The sequence below is a fragment of the Trichoderma citrinoviride genome, assembly GCF_003025115.1.
Source record: "Trichoderma citrinoviride strain TUCIM 6016 unplaced genomic scaffold BBK36scaffold_6, whole genome shotgun sequence".
In the NCBI taxonomy this organism is placed as follows: Eukaryota; Fungi; Ascomycota; class Sordariomycetes; order Hypocreales; family Hypocreaceae; genus Trichoderma; species Trichoderma citrinoviride.
Window position 1 is genome coordinate 1,089,885 of NW_020194714.1, and position 22,691 is coordinate 1,112,575.

General features: G+C 55.0%; 7 protein-coding genes across 7 annotated transcripts; 3 read left to right on the forward strand and 4 right to left on the reverse strand.

The window, feature by feature from the left end:
• Positions 1-470: 470 nt before the first annotated feature.
• BBK36DRAFT_160702 (glutathione S-transferase) lies at positions 471-1,377 on the forward strand (the record flags this gene model as incomplete). Its single annotated transcript, XM_024897703.1, has 4 exons — positions 471-504; positions 563-753; positions 826-953; positions 1,047-1,377. 4 exons carry the CDS (start codon positions 471-473, stop codon positions 1,375-1,377), a joined length of 684 nt encoding a protein of 227 aa, XP_024750303.1.
• Positions 1,378-1,773: 396 nt separating this feature from the next.
• Positions 1,774-3,229, reverse strand: BBK36DRAFT_160704 (hypothetical protein; the record flags this gene model as incomplete). Its single annotated transcript, XM_024897704.1, has 4 exons — positions 1,774-1,865; positions 2,126-2,633; positions 2,702-2,860; positions 2,930-3,229. The coding sequence occupies 4 exons, from the start codon at positions 3,227-3,229 to the stop codon at positions 1,774-1,776; spliced, it is 1,059 nt and encodes a 352-aa protein (XP_024750304.1).
• Positions 3,230-4,933: 1,704 nt separating this feature from the next.
• On the forward strand, positions 4,934-6,769 carry BBK36DRAFT_1117703 (cytochrome P450; the record flags this gene model as incomplete). Its single annotated transcript, XM_024890388.1, has 2 exons — positions 4,934-5,566; positions 5,642-6,769. The coding sequence occupies 2 exons, from the start codon at positions 4,934-4,936 to the stop codon at positions 6,767-6,769; spliced, it is 1,761 nt and encodes a 586-aa protein (XP_024750305.1).
• A 103-nt stretch (positions 6,770-6,872) lies between these two features.
• Positions 6,873-8,094, reverse strand: BBK36DRAFT_4129 (hypothetical protein; the record flags this gene model as incomplete). Its single annotated transcript, XM_024898062.1, has 5 exons — positions 6,873-7,161; positions 7,268-7,403; positions 7,474-7,724; positions 7,806-7,931; positions 8,030-8,094. 5 exons carry the CDS (start codon positions 8,092-8,094, stop codon positions 6,873-6,875), a joined length of 867 nt encoding a protein of 288 aa, XP_024750306.1.
• Positions 8,095-9,779: 1,685 nt separating this feature from the next.
• BBK36DRAFT_1117541 (alpha/beta-hydrolase) lies at positions 9,780-11,006 on the forward strand (the record flags this gene model as incomplete). The annotated part of the gene is made up of 1 exon (XM_024890362.1): positions 9,780-11,006. The coding sequence occupies one exon, from the start codon at positions 9,780-9,782 to the stop codon at positions 11,004-11,006; it is 1,227 nt and encodes a 408-aa protein (XP_024750307.1).
• Positions 11,007-11,569: 563 nt separating this feature from the next.
• BBK36DRAFT_65608 (TRP-domain-containing protein) lies at positions 11,570-13,745 on the reverse strand (the record flags this gene model as incomplete). The annotated part of the gene is made up of 2 exons (XM_024898444.1): positions 11,570-11,895; positions 11,963-13,745. The coding sequence occupies 2 exons, from the start codon at positions 13,743-13,745 to the stop codon at positions 11,570-11,572; spliced, it is 2,109 nt and encodes a 702-aa protein (XP_024750308.1).
• A 2,791-nt stretch (positions 13,746-16,536) lies between these two features.
• On the reverse strand, positions 16,537-20,834 carry BBK36DRAFT_1135226 (hypothetical protein). Its single transcript, XM_024892562.1, is given in 10 exon segments — positions 16,537-16,577; positions 16,588-16,688; positions 16,820-18,594; positions 18,628-18,811; positions 18,842-18,891; positions 18,925-18,958; positions 18,989-19,081; positions 19,112-19,938; positions 19,969-20,031; positions 20,071-20,834. 8 exon segments carry the CDS (start codon positions 20,443-20,445, stop codon positions 16,828-16,830), a joined length of 3,393 nt encoding a protein of 1,130 aa, XP_024750309.1. The 5' UTR covers positions 20,446-20,834; the 3' UTR covers positions 16,537-16,577; positions 16,588-16,688; positions 16,820-16,827.
• Between the last annotated feature and the right edge of the window lie 1,857 nt (positions 20,835-22,691).

The following is a 22,691-nucleotide window of genomic DNA, read 5'->3' on the forward strand; positions in this document are numbered from 1 at the left end:
GGGCATCTGTGATTCCGCGTTGCTGTGATACGACACAACAATCCTGCGGTTAGCTGCAAGTAAGCCAGTCCTTATAGAGTCGCAGACATCGGCAGAGCAAATCCGTAAACGTGCACGAAAATGTCCAAGGAGGGACGGATGAGCGACATTCCGATGGAACCACAACGCCCAGAGGGCATGTACTTGTACTTGACGCGCACGCCCTGACTTTGCGTTGGTTGCGGACGAGCGGCCAACACCTTTTGTAGATATTGCATCAACTCAGCCCCAACCCCTCAAGCCCTCTCTGGTGACAGGGTCTGAACTTGATGGTTCTACTAGGAGCCCCTCGGAGAGCTTTCGTCTGATCTCTAGTTTACATATACCATACAGGCAGGTGTTTGACTACCTAGTTCGCCAACGTCTTCATCCCCTCTTTCCGACTACTACCACTGTGCATTCTCGTGAGCTATTCAAAACCACGTGGGACAATGAGCCTCAAGCCGATCAAGCTATACTGGAGGAGTGAGTATGACATTTCTGTTCCAATCGGACGTGACTGACAGCGGAAAACCCCCAACAGACCATGTCCCCAACCCCTCCAAGGTCCTTATAATTCTCGAGGAGCTTAACCTCCCTTACGAGACATCATGGGTTGAGCTTGATGGCCTCAAGAAGGAACCCTACACTAATGTCAACCCGAACGGCCGCGTTCCGGCTATCGAGGATCCCAACAGCGGCATCACGCTCTGGGAGTCCGGCGCCATTGTCCAGGTGAGCTTCAGACTGACATCTCCCACGCCTTGCCGTTCCTTGTCAAACTTACCGTCTCAACCAACTATCTAGTATCTGATCGACACGTACGACAAGGACAACAAAATTTCGTACAGCACCTTCCCCGAAAAGTACCTTACGGTGCAGTGGGCGTACTTCCAAGCCTCTGGCCAAGGCCCTTACTTTGGTCAAGCCGCATGGTAAGCCCCTTTCCACGATATAGATCAACCGACTCATGCCCAGCGGCCTAGACAGCAACGTTAAATACTAATCCCGGCTGGTTTCTTTCGCAGGTTCAACCTCTTCCACGAAGGCGCGTACGGCGAGTCCCCCGAGTCAGCCAAGATCCGCTACGGCAACGAGGTCAAGCGCGTGGCCGGCGTCCTCGACAGCGTGCTGGCCAAGTCGGAGTGGCTCGTCGGCGACAAGTGCACCTACGCCGACCTGGCCTTTACCATGTGGAACATGCAGATTGGCTTCTTCATGAGCAGCCGCACCGGGGAGCACGCGTGGGACCCGGAGGCGTTCCCGCACTTTACCAGGTGGCAGAATGCCTGCTTGAGCCGGGACAGCGTCAAGAAGGTGGTGAGCGTCTTGAGCGAGCAGGAGGTTAAGAGCGGCTGAATTATGTGTATATACACTTGTGATTTGATAGTGTATAATCAATACGACGAGTCGAGCTTATCCTCTCCTCACAATAAGGGTTAAGCGAAACAAATCGGCCCAGGAGATTTGCTCAAAGTAATTGAGAGGGTTAAACATGGAGAAATTGATGATGAAGAGATTGAAGAAATATCTTTGTGCTCTCTATACACTCCAATGGTCCTTGTAGCTGGCATTCCGGGGGAAAGTGATACTATCATTATGCTCTCTCTACATTCTGCAGGTTCTGTTAGGTGACTTTCCAGGGGAAAGTGCAAAGATTGTTCTCTCAGCTATCTACATATAAAGCAGGGAGGGAAGCCCGGAGAGGTTATCAACAACATATTAGATGATGAGGGCTGCCGAGCTCGATTATTCTCATGCATCATAGTACCAGGTGCTGGTGATACCAATAGCTCGGATGATAGTCTCAAAGACGAGGAACTCTATTAATGGAAGACTCTGCGCACCTTGTTCCAAATCCATAGACTACTAGCGATACATTATATACATTGCCGACCCTTGTAACCCAACACCGCTTAAAAAGCCGGATCCCTCCTTTCCGTTGCCACAAAGTCCGTCGTGACCTTGATCCTCGACGGATAAGCATCCTTGAGCGGCTCCTGGTCGCTCTGGAAGCTACTCGCCCGCTCCACATCCACATTATACGACGGCAGAGACCCGTCATAACGCTCCCACGGCCCAGCATTCGCTTTCCGGAGCTGGTAACTATCCCCGGAAGCCAGCAGATCGCTTCCGTTCCTCGCCTTCGCCCTGCTACCGCGACTGCTCGAGAAGAGGCTCCCAAAGTTGGCCAGCAGCGTGGGCAGCCCGCCGACCTTGGCAAAGAGCGGCGCGTAGCACGGCAGGCACGCGGCCACGATGCTGGTGTTGGGCTCGATGGTGCCCCAGATGAAGGCGGCCGACATGTTGAGGTAGCGGTCCGAGCCCGTGGCGGCGATGGTGCGGCTGATCTCCTTGTAGAGGTAGTAGAAGCGCACGGCGGACGAGATGCAGCAGAAGATGCCGAGCCAGAAGATGCCGAGGACCTGCAGCTTGCGCGCGCGGTCCATCTGCAGCTTGCGGATGACGGGGATGGGGAACAGCAGCACGATGACGTCGAAGACGATGCTCATGCCCGCAAAGGCGAGCGAGAAGTCGTTGTAGTTGTACCGCAGGGGGTTGACGGCCAGCGGGTTCCAGGCAGCGTCAATGGGGTTGGCCGCAAGCAGTTGGCACTTACAACATGCAAGTCAGTATAATTGTCTGCGTTAGTCGGTATGGAACATGTGAGGGAGAGACATACCACGATCATGGCAATGCACCATGCCGACAGGATGCCGATGTAGATGCGTACGGCCAGCTTGAACATGCGGGTAGTGAAGATGCGCGAGTAGAAAAGGAGAATGGCAATCTTGACAAAGACCAGACTGAACACGAGAGGGAACCCCTCGATCCATAGAGCCTGAGATTCCACACTTGTTAGTCGCTTTTGCAAGAATGGCTCTTTCTCACGATGGGTGAAAAAACTTACACGAAGAAATATCACGGCTGCAGAGAGGGGATCCAGAGTCGAGTACGTGAAGTCGACCCCTGCCAGCCCCCCAGCCACGAAGATGTCAATGGAGATTCCCCACGCTGCCACCTGGGCCAGGACACACACCCAGTCATCGCTGGAGAGCCTCTGCTTCTTGATGATTCTCGTGTAGCAGCGCAGCCCGACGGCGATGGTGCCCAGGATGGGGAAGACAATGGCGACAACGAGGAGAGTGGTCGTGACCAAGGACGGTTGGGCAGCAGCAGCAGCAGCAGCAGCAGAAGCCGACGACTCCATCTTTCCCGGATCGTGTGCGAGGGATTGATTAGCACAGAGGAGGGGGAAACGATTGGTACAGAACGAATGATGAGCTTATGAAATGCCTTTTGAAAATGCAGGGCTTGGCTGCAGATATGTACCTCAACATGCCAGATGAAGAGCCATGCGATCTCTCAAAGTGGTTTCGCTGCTCGTTGGTTCAGTGTGTCAAGAGACACATTCGGACGAAGCTTTGAGGAGATGGGACAGATGGAGATACCTGAATTCCACATCCGCACGGACTCTGGGCGTTCTCCCTCGAACCACTGCTCGTTACATGTATGTGGTAAGCATGATTCGATACTCCGTAAAGAAGGCGACGACTGCAACTTTGCGCTCACATGCTGTCCTTTGGGCGCTTTGGTTCTTTCCCGGTAACAGCATACGGAGATGGGGTACCATTGCAACCGCACGAGAATGCATCACAGACTCGCCACCACACCACACCACACCATACCACAAGATATATAGAGGAGGGCAAGTACCGGTACAGTATACGAAGGGTCAGCGTCTCAGGTGCCATTCGGGCTATGTATGCCCCGTTGTGTGTCTTGCGGCACGGCTCCATGCCGGCACTTTTGGAAGGATTTACAGCGAACATCCGTGAATAGTACAACTCCCAGCCGGCCAGTGTAGCAGTAGGAGTCAGTATTGATGCAGACGGCTTGCAACTCTGCGGACAACAGCCCGCAGCCGCTTCACAGTATCCGTCTCGCTCTTAACTGAAGATGTTAGGTGATACTTCGTTATCAACGGTAGTAGACGTAAAGGTCCTATCTATCGTCTGTAGCCTCGTCTTACAGAATGCAGACTTCGTTCTACACGTCTTTGGGACAATATCCCCGCAAGTCTGTATGTTCAGTCTCAACTAGGTAGGTAGTTATAGCCTGTGCTTACATGTGGCTACCTAGGTGCACACCACCTCCCCCAAAAGGCCACACCCAACTGCAAGCGTATGCTAATAGCAGATCACATATGCCGTCAGCAAGAACATTGTCGACGCCATCAACAGGAATCATTCACGCCGGTTGACAGAATGACCACAAGCCATTGTCTCTAGTAGGACCATAGTCCCGGAGACAATTGCAGAGCTTATTGAGGGGGTACCTATCCTATTATTAAACAGTTGCGGACTTGTATTATAACGTCAGAAGCCAAATACGAAGATCAAAGGAAACCGAAGAAAGCCACGATAAATTGACTTTGAAACTAATGGTAAGGGCATCATCTATATAAGTAATCTAAACTGCCTCTTCGCCACGAGGGTTCAGCAATCATCACAGTCAGCGGAGTCTGTGTAATTGTCAAGGTAACCTCTCTTTTTCCCATGGCAAAGAGTTATCTAACTTCGTTTACATCTCTTTCGCTTTCACGTTCACTTATATTTTCCAACCGAATGCAATCCTGACATATAGGGCGAAGCACAATAAACGTGCTCGCAGACTCCGGTCAGAGTTCTGCAATCACCTCCGATAGCCCAAACACCCCTGACACAGAATACATTGATCCCTTCCTCGCACGCCAAAGGGTATCATTGATGTGCTTCGATACTACCCACCCATCTTGGCGTCGATATCAATTCTTCATTAGGTACTGAACACAGTATCGCCCATGAGAAATAGTAACGCCAACTTACATCGTAGGTGATGCAGATCATCTTCGGCCCCCTTCGCTGTCATGAACATGAGCACGAACCAGCTTGCGAACCTCTGTCTATGGACAATCTGCATTGGCTGTGGACTTGTTGTGATCCGATCCGTCCTCAGTCTCTGGCACAACGTCCGCCTTGCGCGAACCATTGGCCTGCCCTATATCGTCCTGCCCTTCTCGCTACTCGGAGGGCCCTGGCAGCTGGCCCAGTTCTTCGCGGTCCCCGTCCTCAAGGCCCTCCCCGAGCGACTGACCCAGACATGGCTGCCCCTGACCGTCTTCAGCGAGTTCTGGCACAATGGCTACGAGCCGTTTGAGCGACTCAAGGCCGACACCTTCCTGGTCGTCTCGCCAGGCGGGCTCATACTCTACACCTGCGACCCGGACGTCAACGTCCAGCTATTTCGCGACGCAAGTTTCGGCAAGCCAGCCGAGCTCCTCTCCCTGTTAAACATCTACGGGCCTACCATCACCGGCACAGACGGCCCCGAGTCGCGCCTATACCGCAAGGTCACCGCGCCCTTCTTCTCGGAGAAGACGCTGCGCCGCGTCTTTGTCCAGTCCGTCTCTGCCGCAAAGATACTTCTCGCCGCCCTACTACGTCCAGACGCTCATCGCTCGCTGCGAACACTGTCCGCGAGGGTGTCTCTCAACACGCTGAGCCAGGTTACCTTTGGCTTCCAGACCGACTCGGACCTGGTACAGGCGTTGGCCTTTCAAGACAATGTACCAGAAGGGAAGACGCTGAGCTTCAGCCAGGCTTTGCATGGGCTCCTGCAAAACTTTGGTGCCGTGTTCATCGTTCCTCACTGGCTGCTGCGCCTGTCACCGTTTCGGTCTCTCCAGCATGCGGCCGCATGCTACTCGGAGCTTGGATCATACATGGATCAGCTCAAGCGGGCAAGGGAGGCCACCATCTCTGAGAAGACTGCGTCAACAGCTTCTTCGGACGAGGACCTCCTCGATATGCTCGTACAAGCGGCTACATCTTCTGATGTCCAAGAAAAGCCCGTTTTATTGAGCAACGCCCAAGTCATTGGTCAAATCTTCCTCTTCATGTTCGCGGGACACGAAGCCAACGCCAACCTGCTCCTCTCCATCATCCTCCTCCTGGCATGCCATCCAGACGTCCAGACCGCCATGCAGCGCGACCTCGACCGTCTCCTCGGCCAGACAAGCCCAGACGCATGGTCATATGACGACAACTACGCTCCGCTCATGCACGGAGCCGTCGGCGCAGTGATCAACGAGACCCTCCGCCTCTTCACCGTCATACCCGTGCTCCCGAAATGCGTCCCGCCCGGCGGTCCCTGGCTTTCCATCACCGTCAAGGGCCAGCGCCATCCGCTGCCGCCCAACACAATCGCCTTTGTCAACACAAGCGCAACGCATCGCCATCCAAAGCACTGGCCCAAGAGGCCAGCGCACCCAGCAGCCCAGGAGAAGTGCTCCTCCTCCTGGAGGGAAATCAGAAACGACCCGCGCCAACGTCCCTATGCCGCGGCGGACTTTGACCCCTGGAGGTGGTTGGATGCGGGGGAGAGCGCTCAGGAAGCCACACAGGCAGGCTCGACGACCAACTTCTTGAAGCCTCGACCCGGGACGTTTATCCCCTTTTCAGATGGCGGTCGGGGATGCCTCGGAAAGCGATTCGCGCTGGTAGAGGTCTGTGCCATGGTCGCGACGCTGTTCAAGACGCACTCGGTCGAGCTGGTGACGGACCATGAGCAGGGATTCAATGAGGAGGAGGAAGCGTGGCTGGAGGCACGTCGACGTGCTACGCTGGCACTTTCAGAGGGGACCAAGTTTGACACAAGCCTGCGCGTTGCAAGGGCTGTACCTATACGGTTTGTACCGAGAAGCAACTGAGAAAATGCAAGAAAAGAGAGAGCAAGACAAGATTCTATTCGAGGGAAAAGACAGCAAACAATATATATATATCTATTCCAATTGTACTTCAATTCCGGTCGGGCTATTCCTGCGTGCTGCCTGGCATCTGCCCAACCATGATGAACCACTCCGCATCAACACTTGCACCCTGCGCAAACTCAGCCTCCAGGTCCTTGATCTGCTGCAACAGCGGCGATGGCTTGTCGTTCCCATTCGCTGTGATCCGGCTCATGCGTCGAGACAGTTCCTCCATGCCCATGATGTGGCAGTGGTTCCAGATGGGCCGCAGATAGTCGCAAAGCTGGAGGCGCTCGTAGGCGACGGGATCGAGGCCAGCGGCTTTCAATAGCTCCGAGTCGTGCAGGATCCACCTGTTGCCTCTTGATCAACATCTTCATTGCGCTCATTCAATGAACAAAGGATGAAAGATTGAATGAAAAAGGTCAAGATCGGAGGTGGAACGAGAAGGGCACTCACGAGTCAACGTCAGGCTGTGCCTTGCGCATGATGGACACGACACTTTCAGTACGCGGCATGTGCATGTCAGGGCGCGTGGCAATGGCCTTGGCCGAGCGCGGATCAAAGTCAAGCCATTGAAGGAAACCACCAGGTTCTAGCCGCAGCATTAATATTTCACAAGTTCCTCAAGGCAAGAGGAGAACATAATACAAGGGTAAACATACTGAGGAGAGTCTTCAGATTATCAAGAAGCGGCCGGATGTTCTCCCCATTGAGCAGCGTAATGAAGAAGCGCAAGTGCACCACGTCAAACGAGCCGAGCAGCTCCGGCGCAAACGGCGTAAACGCATCATGCTCATGCAAAGCCACGTTTCCGGGCAGCCATTCCCCGGGCGGATACTGGTCGGCCGAGACGTCGAAGCCCAGCAGCTGAGCATCCGCGGGCAACGCATCAGACAGCTCCGTCAGCCAGAGCCTGCACAGTTTTTTCCACATTTTCTCATCATCAGCAGTGTTGGCAGAATAAGTGCAATTGGTCATGCTTCTTTCTACCTACGCTGTGCCGGTAGCAATGTCGGCTACCCTGATGGATGATGAGCGCGAGGCTATGCTCTGACGCACGGCTGGGTGCAGGAGTTGGTCGTTGCAGAGCTTCTTGATCAGCATGTGCTGGTAATTTAGGCTATTTAAAAAGACAGTGACATTCTTTGAGTCAGCGCCCAACTTGCATTTCGACAAATCTTCAACACGCCCGCCCCCCCAACAGCACGTTGGACGTACCGTATACTTGACTTGTGGTCACGATGAAAGATGTACGGGGCCGGTTCTGATACGGCCTCGGCCATGGCGAGCAAGGGGTGGGCAATCTGAGCACTCAACTGTCCAAGGGCTAAAAAGAAAGGAAAAAAAGAAATATTGTCTGCTGCCGAAAAGCGGTAGGGTGAGATTCGGAGCAAAGTAGAAACGGGGGAACAGCCACAGACAACAGGCACAGAATCAAGATAGAAAAATCCAAAGATGGCGGGGAATCTGAGATATCCACGTGTCCTTTATTCCATGTCACCTACACCTCAAGTCCAATGCGCGGGACATGAGTGCTCACCCCAAGGGGTGCCGACAGCCAGCTTCTTGTTGTTGTTGATCCATCTTCAAGTTGAGACCCCTGCTGCGATTACAGCACATGGAATAGACAGCCTCGCATCCAACAACCCCAGAGTCGGAGGGTTGGGGGCCGGGCCAACATGAACGAATCCTACGACGAAAGTTGCTCGGGGTCTCGACCCGTATCCCATGCATTGTGGTTGCATCAGAGTCAGCGCGAATTGAACGAAGTACACCTGCAGTGCAACGACAATAAAAGGCAGCAAACCATGTAAGCAGACAGCAGAGGGTTGTATCTGGACCAAAAGATTTTGAGGAGTATTGGCGGAAGCAGAATGCAGAGCACTGACTTGTAATATTGCTTCCGTACTTGCACGGCCGGATCCCCGCCCGGGCCAATCCCGAGGGCTCCGGCGCCGGATCTAAGAATAGGGCGGGGAAGCTGCCGCAAGCCCGGGCCACCGTTGCCTGATTAGGAAAGCCTGGGCAAGGGTGGTCTGGACAAAGGGCTGTGTCCGTGCGCTGCTTGATGGAACTGTTGGACACACCACAGCCACGGCTGGCGGGACATCGGATGTGCAGTGCAGAGACTACAGAGGCTGTGGTGAGGAAATGAGTCAAGAGGTTGCTTTATCTTGCAGCCCTCGCTCGCAGCCCTCGGGCTGTACTGCTGTACTGCAAGGCATAGCCCAAAGACGCGAGTATACTTGTGACTTTATACAGACCAACGTGGATAGTTCTTCTGGTTGCAATCAGAAGAAGGCTTCTGCTTATAATAGCTAAGCTTGGCTTGATACTTTTATAGACTGAAGCTTGAGATCTGAGGAGTATTTAGTTCCCATAGCAAATACAATAATGATATAATTATTGATAGGAGACAACGGAATGAGACAATAGCTATTATACTATAAACCATTCATAAATGATAAGAAAATTGTAAGATAATGAAGAAGCAGTTATATTAATGCAGTCCCCTAAAGTGTGAGTACTACAAGTAGGAAGAGTGTGCTTATTAGCATAGCCCTTGTATATGCGCACACTCATCAATAGTTCACGCACGTACCTGTACGTTTGCTCTATCAGAGACAAGGCACTTTTGCAACCTCCTCACGCTCCAATCAAAACGCCCTGTATCACAACAACGAACAAACCCCCAGCAGGCCCGGATACCGGATAGCCCACGGTCCCTGTAGCAGAACATTCCAATTCTCTTCCAACAAAACTCGCCGAGCAGTAGTCGTACCGCACCACGTGTCAGACAAGGAACAAGAATCCCAGCCCGCGCCGACGACACGAGACAACCGTCCAATATCAACATCGTCAAAACCACCACCCAGACAAAAGAGAAAAAAAAAAAGGCCATCCTGAGTAGAATCGTGCTCCCCAAGGCCCAATTGCTCTCAATCTCCCCCCTTTCCTACCCATCACAATGAACTCCTCCGCCTTCCTCCGCATGGCCTGCCTCTTCAACCCCTTCTTCGGCATCACATCAGCCACCACCTGCGGCGACGGCAGCACCACAGTCGACACCTCCGGCTTCACCAACCCCGTCGTCGGCCCCTCCACCGGCGGCGCCACCTCGACCTGCATCTCCGGCACCGTCGCCCTCCCCATCAACGCCACCGGCCTCAAGATCCTCTACGACGCGCCCCAGGACCAGGCCGCCGTCACAGAGTCCCTCGTCGAGCTCTTCCAGGCAGACGCCGCCTGGATCGCAAACGTCACCGCCGGCGGACCGGCCGCCATCGCCGGCACCTACGACATCTTTGTCAAGCTCTGCCTCCCCAACAATCTCAACCCCGACGGAAAAAACAAGATCAAGACGGTGCAGCTCCTCACCCACGGCGCCACCCTCGACCACACCTACTGGGACATCGGCCCCGGCTACAGCTACGTCGACGTCGCCTCCGCCGCCGGCTACGCCACCCTCTCCTACGACCAGCTCGGCGTCGGCAAGTCCTCCCACCCAGACCCCATCCAGACGGTCCAGGCCTCCTCCCAAGTCGCCGTCACGCACCAGCTCGTCGCCCTCCTCCGCGCCGCCAAGCTCGGCGGCTACTCCTTCGACAAGGTCGTCGGCGTCGGCCACAGCGCCGGCAGCACCCTCACCCAGGGCATCACCACGCAGTTCCCCCACGACTTTGACGCCGTCGTCCTCTCCGGCACCAGCGCCAGCGCCGCCTCCGTCGCCATGACCATGGCGGCCTTCAACTTCGTCAACGCCAACGCGGATCCGGCGCCCCAGTTCAAGGGCCTGCCCGCGGGCTTCCTGACGCAGCAGTCCGCCGCCGGCATCCAGTTCGCCTTCTACCGCTTCCCCAACTACGACGACGACGCCTTCGAGCGGCAGGTCGCCAACAAGCAGACCAACACGCTCGGTGTCCTGCTCACCCTGGGCGGCATCGTCGCGCCGTCGACGCAGTTCACGGGGCCCGTCCAGATCATAAACGGCCAGCACGATCTTGTCTTTTGCGGCGGCAACTGCCTCTATCCGACGGATCAGGATGTCGTGGCCTTGGAGACGTTCTATCCGGCCGCGGCAAAGGGGAGCCAGACGTACATCGCCGCGGGCGCCGGGCATGCGATTGCCGCCCACAAGAGCGGCCCGGATAGCTTCAAGGAGATGATCCAGTTCTTGCAGGCAAACGGCCTGTGATTGCGCCCGTGGTAATGATTTTAGCGAAAGTATGGTTGTTTCTATATACATGTACTTACTATATAGTAATTACAATTGCATGTGACATGCTCCCAAAAGGCATGTACTCACCTAAGAAATCATCATCACACCGGATTTTCAAGAAGAGGTCAGATTTGTAATACTGAGAATTCTTCCACAATAAAAGAGAAAGGTTCTATAAGAAAGAAAGAAAGTTCTATTTGTCTCGTTTGATCCTCGTGCATACAATACCCCCCTTCTCCCCTATACTCCATTCCCAACCTTTAGTCCTGCTTCGAAAACCTCCAGTGCCATCCACCCTATACACAAAATAAACAAGCGTAAATTGTATCTTGCACAATACACGGCAGACCGCACTGGGTGTTGCAAAACGAAGGACCAAGGCGAATGAATTATAAATACATAAAAGATGCTGTGGCTTATATGACTGTAAAAGAAAGCAACAAAAGATAAGTAACCCTCACCACCCTCACACCTCCACCTGTTTTCCCAGGGGGCGATGATGTGTCCCATTCGACAACTCAGACAGGTGACCTGTAAAGCTATCGGTATTCCGAGTACTTCTTGTCGCTCACAAACTCGTGCGGATTCACCCCGTCTCCGCCAGCAGAGCTGTTGTAGTCTCCGTGCTGGCGGTTGGCCGTCAGGTCGCGGTACATGGGGTGCGGCGCAAAGCCGGCTTTTTCGTCCTGGCGGTCTGTCGACTCCGGGATGCTTGGCGCGTAGTACCGATCTCCGCCCTTGGAGTAGGGAGGCAGGTTCTCCTCGTGATCGGCGACATATGAGGCCTCAAGATCCCCCCTCTTGATGAGGAGCGAGTTGCGAGCATCGAGGGGGGTCAGATCGTCCATGTCTCCGCGGAGTTTCTCTGCAAAAACTTGTCAGCCAACGAAAGATTTAAGAGCAAAAGAAGCAAAAGAGGAAGAGAAACTTACCCATCTCCTTTCTGCGCTTGCGGTGGGGGTTCATCTTAATGCTGGCGTTGATCGCGTTCCATGCGACGAGCAGTGCAAGCGCAACAGTCAGCGTGGACTGGATGGCAATCATGACGACACCCATGACAGTCTGTGTAGTCTGTTGAACGTTGAACTCCTCAACAAAGACAAAGACGCAAACCACAGACAGCACTCGGACAATGGCAATGAAGATGTTGATAATGTTGCTGGAGCGGCGCTCAAACGGGCGGGTGGCAACAAGGAGGCCCAGCATGGCCAGCTCAAGAATCAAGCTGATGACGGTCTGGACCATGCCATGGCCGTCGCCCGCGGCGACAAGGCAGCCTTTGATAAAGGTGTAGAGGATGACGGGCATGAACAGCCACCAGTACGACTTCTGGTAGGCCTCGTAGAACATGGAGTACTTGAGCCAATTCTGCTTGTCCTCGTAGAGCTTGGCGGCGTCGCCGTTCTGAGCTTTAAGCCTGCGTGCCGTGCTCCAGATCTTGAAACCAAAGAACATGAGAACGCCGGTGAAGATACCCAGCGAAAGACCGGCCAGCAGCTTGGCTGCCCAAGAGTCTCCAAGCGTGAACTGAAACACACAGTACAACACCCAGATGCCGTAGAGGAGCAGGATGAGAGTGGTGAGCGTTCGAGCAATGGATCGCCAGTAATGCTTGCGGAAACCGGAAAGGGACTCTGGGAACTTGCCATACAGAGACCAAAACTCGAGAATGACCTTGACCAGCAAGAGAACCATGACGACCGAGGCGATGACAATGGCCACAATGAGGAATGCCGTCATAAACATGTCCGACTTGGGAACACTCAACGACTCGGCAAAGTTCTTGATGCCGGAGATCGTGTGGCTCAGCTTGTCTTCCTCGGTCTCCGTCAAGCTTACATCGTCTCGGCGAAGGAGCCTGGAAACACTGACCTCGGTCACGTTGGACGAGGCCTGCATCTGCTGGAGAGCAAGGGTCATGTTCCTCAAGTAGGCTACGCTGTCTTCGGTAAGATTGCCGCCCGTCTTGGCTCGGAAGTCGTCAATCGAGGTCAGCAGGCCGTTCCATGGGATGAGGCCGACGGAGAAGGCAAAGTTCTTTGCAAAGTTTTGATAGATGGGGGGATAGTTGACGGAGAGCATGCCGCTCATGGCCATGCCCTGGAACCAGCCAGCAACGTCGGTGAAGCTGGGACCAACCGTCGCCACTCCCACGCCGGAGCCCGCAGCACCTCCAGATAGAGCAGAACCCACTGCTGAAACACCGCTGGCAACGAGGGACACGCCAGCAATGCCCGCCGCCACATATGACACCGCAGGCACGTACGTCGTCTTCCCGTTGGTAATCTGAGCCTGGATACAGGCCACCATGCTGTTGTCGTTGACTGTGTTGAGCTTCATCACAGCGTTTGCAGCGATATCCGGAACGCTGAAAGCAATGGATGGAATCATGGACGCATACTGGGGCGGCACCTTTTGGCTACCCTTGGCAACGAAGTTGCCCTTGGGTAAAGGACACAGCTGCTCAACCAGCGTCTCGGGGTCGCAAGGGTTGAACGTGTTTGTGAAGGCGCTGATGCCGTAGGCGGTAACATCGAGGGTGGCGGTAACATTCTCGCTGTTGGTGCTGGTGCCCTCGATGTCGAACGTGATGAGTTGGGCGTCGTTGTCGTAGGTCATGCTCAGTTGATTAATCGTAATGGAAGGCATGCTTCCGCAGTCAATGAAGCCAGTCGTCGTCAGGACCTGGTCGCCCATGACTCCCGTCATCAACATTGCGCCGAGGCATAACGCCCTCCGGGTCGTCGCTCTCGATGCTGTCCGAGCCATGTTTCGTAATCCTTGTGGTGGAATTAATAATGCGAGTTGTCCCAATTCAAATTCGGAATCCCAACGATGTAATCCGCTTTATGAAATGCAAGTTCTCTTGCGAGAATCGCAGCAATGTGCCCAAGTCCAGTATCGAGTTTCCAGCTAGATCCGTTTTTTTGTCGCAAATCGTCTCCGTATATCGATGCTCAGTCTATATGCGAATCGGTGACTCGGTCTTCGAGAATACTTATAGAAGAAAAAGAAAAAACAAATGATCGGTCGAGTCGTTCGGTTTATCGAGAGGTGAGTGAAGAAGCGCTGAAAAGAATGCCAACTAGCTCGATGGTTTGGTTGATCGAGAGCGAAGTGACGACAACCTCACAAAACAGCAGAAGACAAAGAAAAGAAAAAGCGCCCACAGGGCGAGTATCCAAAAACAACCAGGATCAACCCGAGCAGAATCGAAGAACTGAAATCAATAAATGAGCGGCCAATAGTGTCTCCCTCTTGCAAAACTTCGAGGCGTTTCTTCCAAAATCACCGAACAGTCGTTCCTCTTTTCACGGCGGGATCTTTCATCAAGGAGTGGAAGCGGTATAGAGGTGTGTAAATCGGGATTCGCTCGTGCTCTTTTTTCTTTTCTCGCTCAGCAATGGATCGAAATTCTCAAAGTCAGACCTGTGGCGCTATGTGAAACAGGGAGCCCCCCAAAGCATCACAAGAGAAGCCGGTCGTTTGAGGAGTCGCTGGAAAGGAACGAAGAAGACCAAGACGAATAACGAATGACAGACGTCCAAAGTCGAGCAGCGGGCTGTTTGTTAACGGGACAGAAGAAGAAGAGAAGAACTAGAGAGAGAGAGAGAGTGAGAGAGAGCAGAAAAGACAGCAAAATGAGAGTAATGGCAAGACTGAAATTGCAGAAACGAGGAAGAAGGGAAAAAGAAGGGGAGCAAGAACAAGAACAAGCTCCTTCACTCAGTCCATGTCCGTCCGTGGGTTGAAACATCACGAAAGGGGAGCACCTTCCTCGCAGCAAGGGTCCAGCCCCACCTGCCTTGCCTGCAACCAGCAAAGCCCCCCAGGAACCGAGTCCCGCCTTCGCAGCTTGCTACCCAAGCGGTACCTTCGGCGCCTCCCTGGCCCAGCACCGCCTCAAGGTCACTGCCAGGTCTCCCGGCTCCTACCTTATGGGCCTGGCGCAAAGCTGCTCCAGGGGGGAGCTTTACAGCGGTCTTAGGGGCAGATCCAGTGGAAGGGGGTTGGAATGAGGGCGTTTGATTGGCTGGACGCGGGCCGAGGCTGCTGGAGGCGTTGAACCTGCACGCTGGAAGAGGTGCGCTGAAACTCGGGGCTCAAACGGCTGCGTGAGTTGAAATGGACATCAGATGCAATGCATGGATGATTACGGCTTGGCCTCAACAGATCAATCTCATTGAACCAACAGAAATATCATCACATTCACCCAGAAGAGAGCATTACTAGCTGCAAAGTCAATAAAAGACTCACTTGCAACCGGGGGCCCAAGAGATCCCCCAGTCCAGGGCCTCATGAAACTCAAGATTTCAGGGATCGTCCCAGCGAAATTACACCTCAAGCTTTCATTCTCCTCCCCCAAAGGCGAACGAGATTGAGATTTCGGCTCGCCCACTCGGCACAAATGAGAAGAAAAAATTATCACCAGATTGGAATATAAATAAATACGAAGAGGGTGGACGCAATAGAATTCACAGAGCATCCAGAGTCGTTTAAGCGAGAGGCAGCCGATTTTTGCCACGCATCGTCGAATGACTGACCGAGCTCGACCTGAAATGAGTAGGTGAGGAAACAAAGGCTCGGGCGTTGTCCAACGTCTCACCTTCATGATAGCTTCCGTCTATATGTAGGCACCAACAGCATAGGACAAAACCCTCATCAAACCACATCTCATCAAACCCTCTCTCACAACCACCAACCTTCGACCGTGTCCAAACCACAGGTCAATTGGATGCCTCCAAAGCTCTAATAATAGGGAACCACCATGGCCCATGCCCAATGAATAGCCTCACATCCCGTATCATCGTACTCGCGCCATGATCTGCACCGCACAGGCCCTCCTCGCCTCCTCACACAGCCGCCTCCCCAAAAAAGCAAGGCAAAGAGAAACGAAAGAAACGCCCAAGAAAAAACAAGAAAACAGAAAGCCAGCATCTCATGCACTTCATGATTCATGCTTCCTTCAATGCACAAGATGCATTAATTCCACCCACCGAAAAACATCCCGTACGCGTATGTGCTTCTTCTCTCCTGATTGTAGGGATCCAATCATTTGGTAGACTCCGCAGTGACCTTCAAGGGACAAGATCACAGCAATCAACCCCAGACTTCTCGAAATGCACCAGTCTCCACCGCGAGTGTAGCATCCCGTGGGCTTGCTCCTCGTAGGTCGTACGTACATAATCGCCTATGCATGTCTCATCTTGCACTCTTTATTATCCGCCGGCTACGCGGCAGGTAGATGTGCTGAGCCGGACGCAATTGGTTATATTACTCCTTCGCTCACATGTCAGAGTGGTGAAACGAAAGCAGCTGAATTGAGATATCGTAGCAAGTCTATCAACAGGAAATCGATTGCTCATGCAAAATGTAGCTCGGAGGAAGAAAATGAGATGCTCCAGTTCATAACAACGTGCTCTACCATGCACCAACTTATCCCAACACAGCAAGACTCTGACAAAGGCTCAATCCTCAATCGCAAAAGAAAAGAAAAAAGAAAACGCAGGGGAATCGTGTTCAAATACTACTGCCTGTTCCTAGACATCCATGTAACAAATTGTCGCCAAAACCCATCCTCAGACGAGGTACAGCTATAGAGAGAGCTCCCAAAAACCATGCCAAATAACTCACGGAAAGAGAATCAAATTGAAGAAAAGTGCAAGGTTAGAAAACCCGCTGGAAGAAAAAGAATAAGAAACCATCCCAGAAAAAGAAGGAGAAAGTGCCTAGACAGAAGAAAAGAAACATGAAATCGTAAAAGGAAAACCGTAACAGCCGCGAGTAAAACAAGGCTTTAGAAATATCCAGACACCTGTCTATCATCCCAGCTCTTGGTGTCTATCTGAATAGCGCCCTGGTGAGGAGAGTGAGAATACGTCGACAGAGTTTCGTGGCCGCTGAATGGGCTGCCATTGACGCTCGAGGGGTCAATCATGTTGTCGTACGCCATCTGCGCGCCCATAGGGGGGACGGCGGCGGCCACCTGTACGGGCACGTTCTGCAAGCCCAGCGCATTCAGGGGTGCGAATGGTGGCTCCACCTCATTTGCCATTGTCATGTTGGCATACGGATTCGACCCCTGCACATACGGAGCCGAAGTGACGGGCAGGTCCTGAACCCGCCGGCCGGGGTCGTAGCCTAGCGGGCTAGCGGCCATCGACGGGGGCTGATGCAGGCTGTGGCCTATGCTCTCGAATTGGGGAGAATAGAACGGTGGATAGGACGGTCCCGGGGGCATCACCGGATACATGAAGGTGCCTTGGGCCTGCGCATACGATACTGGTTGCTGGTGCGCCTGCTGTTGAGGAGCCATGGACGGTACGGAGGAAAGCTGGTGTTGCTGGAGCGGCGGCTGCTGCTGCTGCTGCTGGCTATTATCCACATACCGCATGGGGGCAGGCGACCTCTGCTCTGGCATGAGCGGTATCTCGTGCCGTGGGGGCGGATCCTGGACCGGGCTGATGATGGTATCCGCCGCCAGCTCTTTTGCCTTGGCCGCTACCAAGCGCAGCACGGGAAGCGAGATTTGCTCCATATGCTTGGCCAGATGAACAGTCAACTTCTTCCACGTCGGGAAGACCTTGCCGCAGAACCTGCACGGCTCCTCATGCGGCTGCTTGCTCGTTTCCACATGGCACTGCTCGACCTTGTGCCAAGTGGGATCGACCGTGCCGGCCTTCTTCATGGCCGCCTTAGTCTTCACCTTGGGCTCATGGAACTTGTGCTCGCGAACGAGGTGCTGCAAAAAATTGTCGCGGCGGTAGCACGTATGCCGGCAATCTTCGACATCGCACGTCCACCACTCCAGGTGTCGATGGCCCTCGTTTTCATGGCGGACCCAGTCGGCCTTGCGCTTGAAGATCTTGGGATCCCGGCACTTGTCCCACGTGCATGTAAAGGGCTGCACATCCTCGTGCACGTGCTTGGTCCAGTCGGATGGCTTAAGGAACTTCTTCTTCTGATAGCATAGCTGGCATTCGAACTCGGCCGGCAGGTGCTGAGTCGGCGGCATGGGGATGTCGGTCGGAAAGCTCTCTTGGTTGATGGCGCCCTCGGTCGGCGTGACATTGTCATCCTCGTCATAGGGAGTCGACAAGGCGTCCAACCCCTTGTTGGCGCCATTGCCATCTCCTGCCCTTGCGCTCAGCACATTCGCTGAGCCACCAAGCGCCAGGCAGAGAGGACCGCAGGGGCAATTGGCGCCGAGGCCGAGGTGCTTGACCTTGTTGTTCAGCAGCTGCTTGTATCGAATGATCTGCTGGTGGGCAATGCGATCTACGAGGTAGCTATGGACCGGTGGCAGTCCTGGGTTCAGGGTCTGGATATGTTGTTGAAAGCCGGCAAAATTCGGCGCAATGTCGTCAATAATGTTGGGGTTCATCTTCATGTCGTTATCTTCGTAGAAGTCGTCATCTTCGTCCTCATCGTCGTCTGCCTCGACGGGTAGAGCAGCTACTGGCGGACCCCCAACACTCTGCCACAAGTGGGCGAGACTGGAGCGAGTGCCTTCGGCGTTACTATTGCTGGAAGAGGAGGAAGCCGTTGGCTTGGGCAGGTCCGACTTGCTTCGCGGCCTCCTCAAAGAGTTCCTGACACTGAGACGGGGACCCTTGGAGGCCGACGGGGCGGGGATGGTGCTGATGGATCCAGCGCGCGAGTGCGTCGTGCCGATGGAGGCAATGTTTTGGCCCATGGACACCAAGGCGGTGTTGATGCTCGGGGCCTGGTTTTTCTTGCCCCAGCTCCCCGTGCGCGAGAGGGGAGAAAGGTGCGGCATGCTATCACGCTTATTATGGGTTGCCGGGGACTCTGCCTGCTCAACCACAGCGTCGCCTTCTCGCTGTCCGCTGCGAGAGCGCTTGCGCATGTGAGAGCCGCTGGGGCGGCGGACGAGGCCGCGAAGGTCTTTTAGGAGACTGCCAGACCTGTTGCTCTTATCGCCGCCTCGGATGGACAGCTTCTTCAGGAAGTTGCCGCTAGTGACACCCTCGATATCGAGGTCGACAACGCTGGGCAAGCTGCGTCGGCGAGTGCCCCAGGTTGCCGCTCTGGATATGATGGAGTCGTTGTCACGGCACATTCTCTCGAACCGATCAATGGCAGCCTGCGAGCTCTGGGGCTGATGGCGGCTTTGGCCGCCACTTCTGATGGAGTGAAGAAGGGGAGCATCGGCCCAGCCGCGATTGGCATATATAATGTCATAATCCTCGTCCGACAGCTGGCCGGCACCATTAGGGGAGTAGTATGTCTGGCCGGGGATGTACTTGTTCTCGGTCTGGTCGCCAAGAGGAATGCCGTCGTTGCTGTTGCGGCTTTGCTCTTCTGCTGCGTTGATGTCCTCCTGAGACGGCTTATCAGGAGGCACGGTGTCATGGACGTTGCCGGTGAGCCACTTGCCGACTTCCTGGTTCTTCTCCTCAATCTCTCTGCGGTTGATAATCTCATTGATGCTTGCAATCTCCTCGCCGGGCCGCCTTTTGGGATCCAGGCCGGAATGGCCGGTGACGGGGTCACGTCGCCATTGGCCCATGGAATCTCTTGAAGTAGTGGTGACAGGAGCCGCTTGGCCGTGTCCCTGGTTCACCGACGACGTGATCAAGTCTCCCGCGGACTCGAGCCCGCCGCGTACTGTCGAGGGACTGTCTTCAAAAGTCCGCTCAACGGTGTGAACGGGTCCGTTATTGTCCTTGTCCCATACGGAGATGGTGACTCGGGGGCTCTGACACCGCATATCGACAGGAGCAGGGGCCAAGCCGTCCTCGCTGGATCGTCCACTGTCGGTCTGGCTGGGGGTCAACTGAGGCGGCGGGATGATAAGGGGATTCGGCTTGAAAGCCTTCTGGAGCTGTTGCGGCGAGACGGAGACGGGCAGCTGATGCTGGTCGGGTCGCGTGAGGGTCGTCCTCTCTTCACTTCGCGGCGACAGCGTGTGGACAGAGGCAGTTTGGTCCGGCGTCAGAGGATAAGAGTCGTCGTTGGCATTGTGCTCCTGCTGGGGCTCAACTGGCGGGGTATTGTTTAGTGGGAGGTCCCATACGCTCTGGTCGTCCAGGAATGATGGCGTGCCGACCTCGGGATTGGTGAAGTTGGCACCGAAGAAGGGGTCGTCGTCGAAGTCACTGAAGTCGCTAGATTGGTAGATGCTCAGCGTCGAGGCGGATCCGGCAGGCGTCTCCGAGGGGTTCGCGGGCGAGAGGGAGTCGCTGTTGACGCGCGACAGGAAGGGCGACAGCAGGTTGGAGTCGATGGATGAGCGCTGCTGCTGTTGATGCTGCTGCTGCTGCTGCTGCTTGAGTTGGCGCTGTTGGGCTGCAGGCGAATTGCGGGGTTCAAGGTCGAAGGCGAAGTCGTGATGGTTGTCGGTGTCCAGAGGCAGGGAGAAGCCTTGGGCGGTGGCGGATGCGGAAGACATGATTGCTCCCGGCTGGGGCCAGGTGAAAGGGGATGCCCAAGGATAAGTAGTCGGTATAGTCGGTATATACCTGGGGATGGATGTGCGGACAAAGAGGGAGAGAGGTCAGGAACGGACGGGCAGCGCGGCGCAGAGGAGCGGTGGCTTTCGGGCGCGGTGCGAGCAGTTGACAGGCAGCCGGGCCCCAAACCTCAAACTGAAGCGGTGCGCGCTCTCTGGAGAAGGGCAGCGTCACGTCACTGGCCAGGGATCATGACCATGTTCCTGAGCGGACGGGAGAGCCACGGGGCGGCGTGGGTTGAGGTGAAAGCTTATTAGGCAGGACTTGAGCTCGGGAGGCGCAGTCGGCGAGCAATGAGGCTTGCGGCGTCTTGCTGTGAACTAATAAGTTAGGTTGTCGGACGAGAAAGAGAAAAAAAAAATAGGGCAGCGGGCGGCCAGCGAGCTGATGATGGGATGGGACATGGGCGGCGGGCTTGTGTGTGGGTGCGGCTGGCGGATCTAAGGCAAAGGCGCTTACCACTTGGATTAGGCTGGCGACAGCAAACCCCCTGCTAAGCGACCCTGCCCGTTTCTGGTGCTTGATGCCACTGCTTCTGTGCCCGCGATACGTGTATTCCTGTCGAGTACGACGTGCCAAGGTCCAGCTGGGCGAGTCCGGAGCGTCATGGTGGTGCTGCCGGGTGCTTGCTGGTGCTCCACGGTGTCAAGTCTCTTGCATGCCTTCTGGTGCTGTGCCGTTTTGGGCCTTCAAGCTGGATCAGAGCCCCAATCAAACCGGCCCATCAGCGAGTCTGGGGGTGTTGGGCCAAGGTGATGATGGTGATGGTGATGGTTTCGGTGGTGGTGGTGTGGTGGGGGGGCGAACTGCATTGCGGGAGGAGAGGAGGCGCCTCGACTTGGCACAGAAGAAGTGGAGGGATGATGAGGGAGAAGCTGCGATTCTTACCATTTCCGTGTGCAGTAGTGGGATAACAACAGCTGGGAAGAGAAGAGGAAGCTGATGATGACAACTGTGATACTGATGGGCGAGGCCGTGGACTGATGGCAGCTCGGAGTTTGGCGGGGGACAGACATCAGCAGGTACCAGCCTTAGGTAGGTACCCAGGTAGCGAAGGAGGGGGAGCCGGAGCTGAAGATGCAGCTGCTAGAACTACCTTCCTTACAGCGGATGGGCTGGCAGGGTAGCACCTGTACCTGCCTGTAACTGGCACCGGGTGCCTCCAACACACAGGTACCTCCCACCTCACAGACAGCTCCATCTCTTCAGTCTCATCGACCCCAGCAAACGTGGACCGCTTCTACTATCGCACAGGTACTCGGACAGGCGTCTATCTAGGTATCTGCCACCGCTGCTGACTGCGATAAGATCAAGCTGCTGGACGGCATCGGACTCGGACTCGGGCTCAAAGAGGCGCGCGGTTGCTGTCCATTTGCTGCCTCAGGTCACCTACCTTAGGCTTAGGCTCTATCCAGCCTAGCGATGGAGGCTTCTTCTCCCAAGCACCAGCTTCAGCTTCACACATGCCAGCTCTCCTCCTTCACACACACTCGCACGATCAACAACCAGCATCCTTACCCAAACGGAACGGAAAGCACAGCATGTTGAAAACGCAACCGCCAGGGCAGCGTCACCATGGCGCATCTTCGAGCCAACGGCCGTTTTGACAGAAGCTCGCCATGCCACCTGTCGCAGGTCGCTCGTCTCCATAGCCTCCACCACTCGACGGAAAAAGCCTAACTTGACAACAGCATCGCTAGCACAGGACAGGAGGATGTCGGTGGGGCTTGCTCGCGATCCCAAGTTTTGCGAGAAAACGCCAGCTCTGGGGTCGAAAAGCCTTACGGACAACTGGCCGCGCATGGTAGCGCGCTACAGGCCGTCCGCCCACAAACGTCGCGCTGGGCCAGGTACTCCGTCATCCAGAGCCGCCTGACCCCTGGCACAGAGGGGCCTGGGACGGTGGGCACGAGGCTTGCGGGCTCTAGTTCCGCGGCTCCCAAATGGGTCATGGCGCGCTCTAGGGCCTCGTGAGGCTATCTGGCACAGGCCCAAGTCGGGTGGCGCCAGCCCCCAAGGCTTTCTCGCAGATGGAACACTGCCTCATGAGCTCAGAGCATCTATCTAGTGCCTGTGCCTGTGCCTGTGCTTGTCGTCACCACTCTATAGCATTTGGTCTCTTGCAGGTCCCTTGATCGAGGCGACGCTGGCATGGCAGGGCAGGGGCAGGGCAGGGCAAGACAAG

What these genes read in the sequence shown, in the direction of transcription:
- BBK36DRAFT_1135226 (XM_024892562.1), bottom strand. Translation starts at nt 20,445, where the DNA reads ATGTCTTCCGCATCCGCCACCGCCCAAGGCTTCTCCCTGCCTCTGGAC. An exon ending in CGCCGGACCAAACTGCCTCT is followed by an intron (nt 19,939 to 19,968) that starts GTCCACACGCTG and finishes CGAAGTGAAGAG; the next exon opens with AGGACGACCCTCACGCGACC. An exon ending in CCAAGGGTCCCCGTCTCAGT is followed by an intron (nt 18,595 to 18,627) that starts GTCAGGAACTCT and finishes CCGCGAAGCAAG; the next exon opens with TCGGACCTGCCCAAGCCAAC.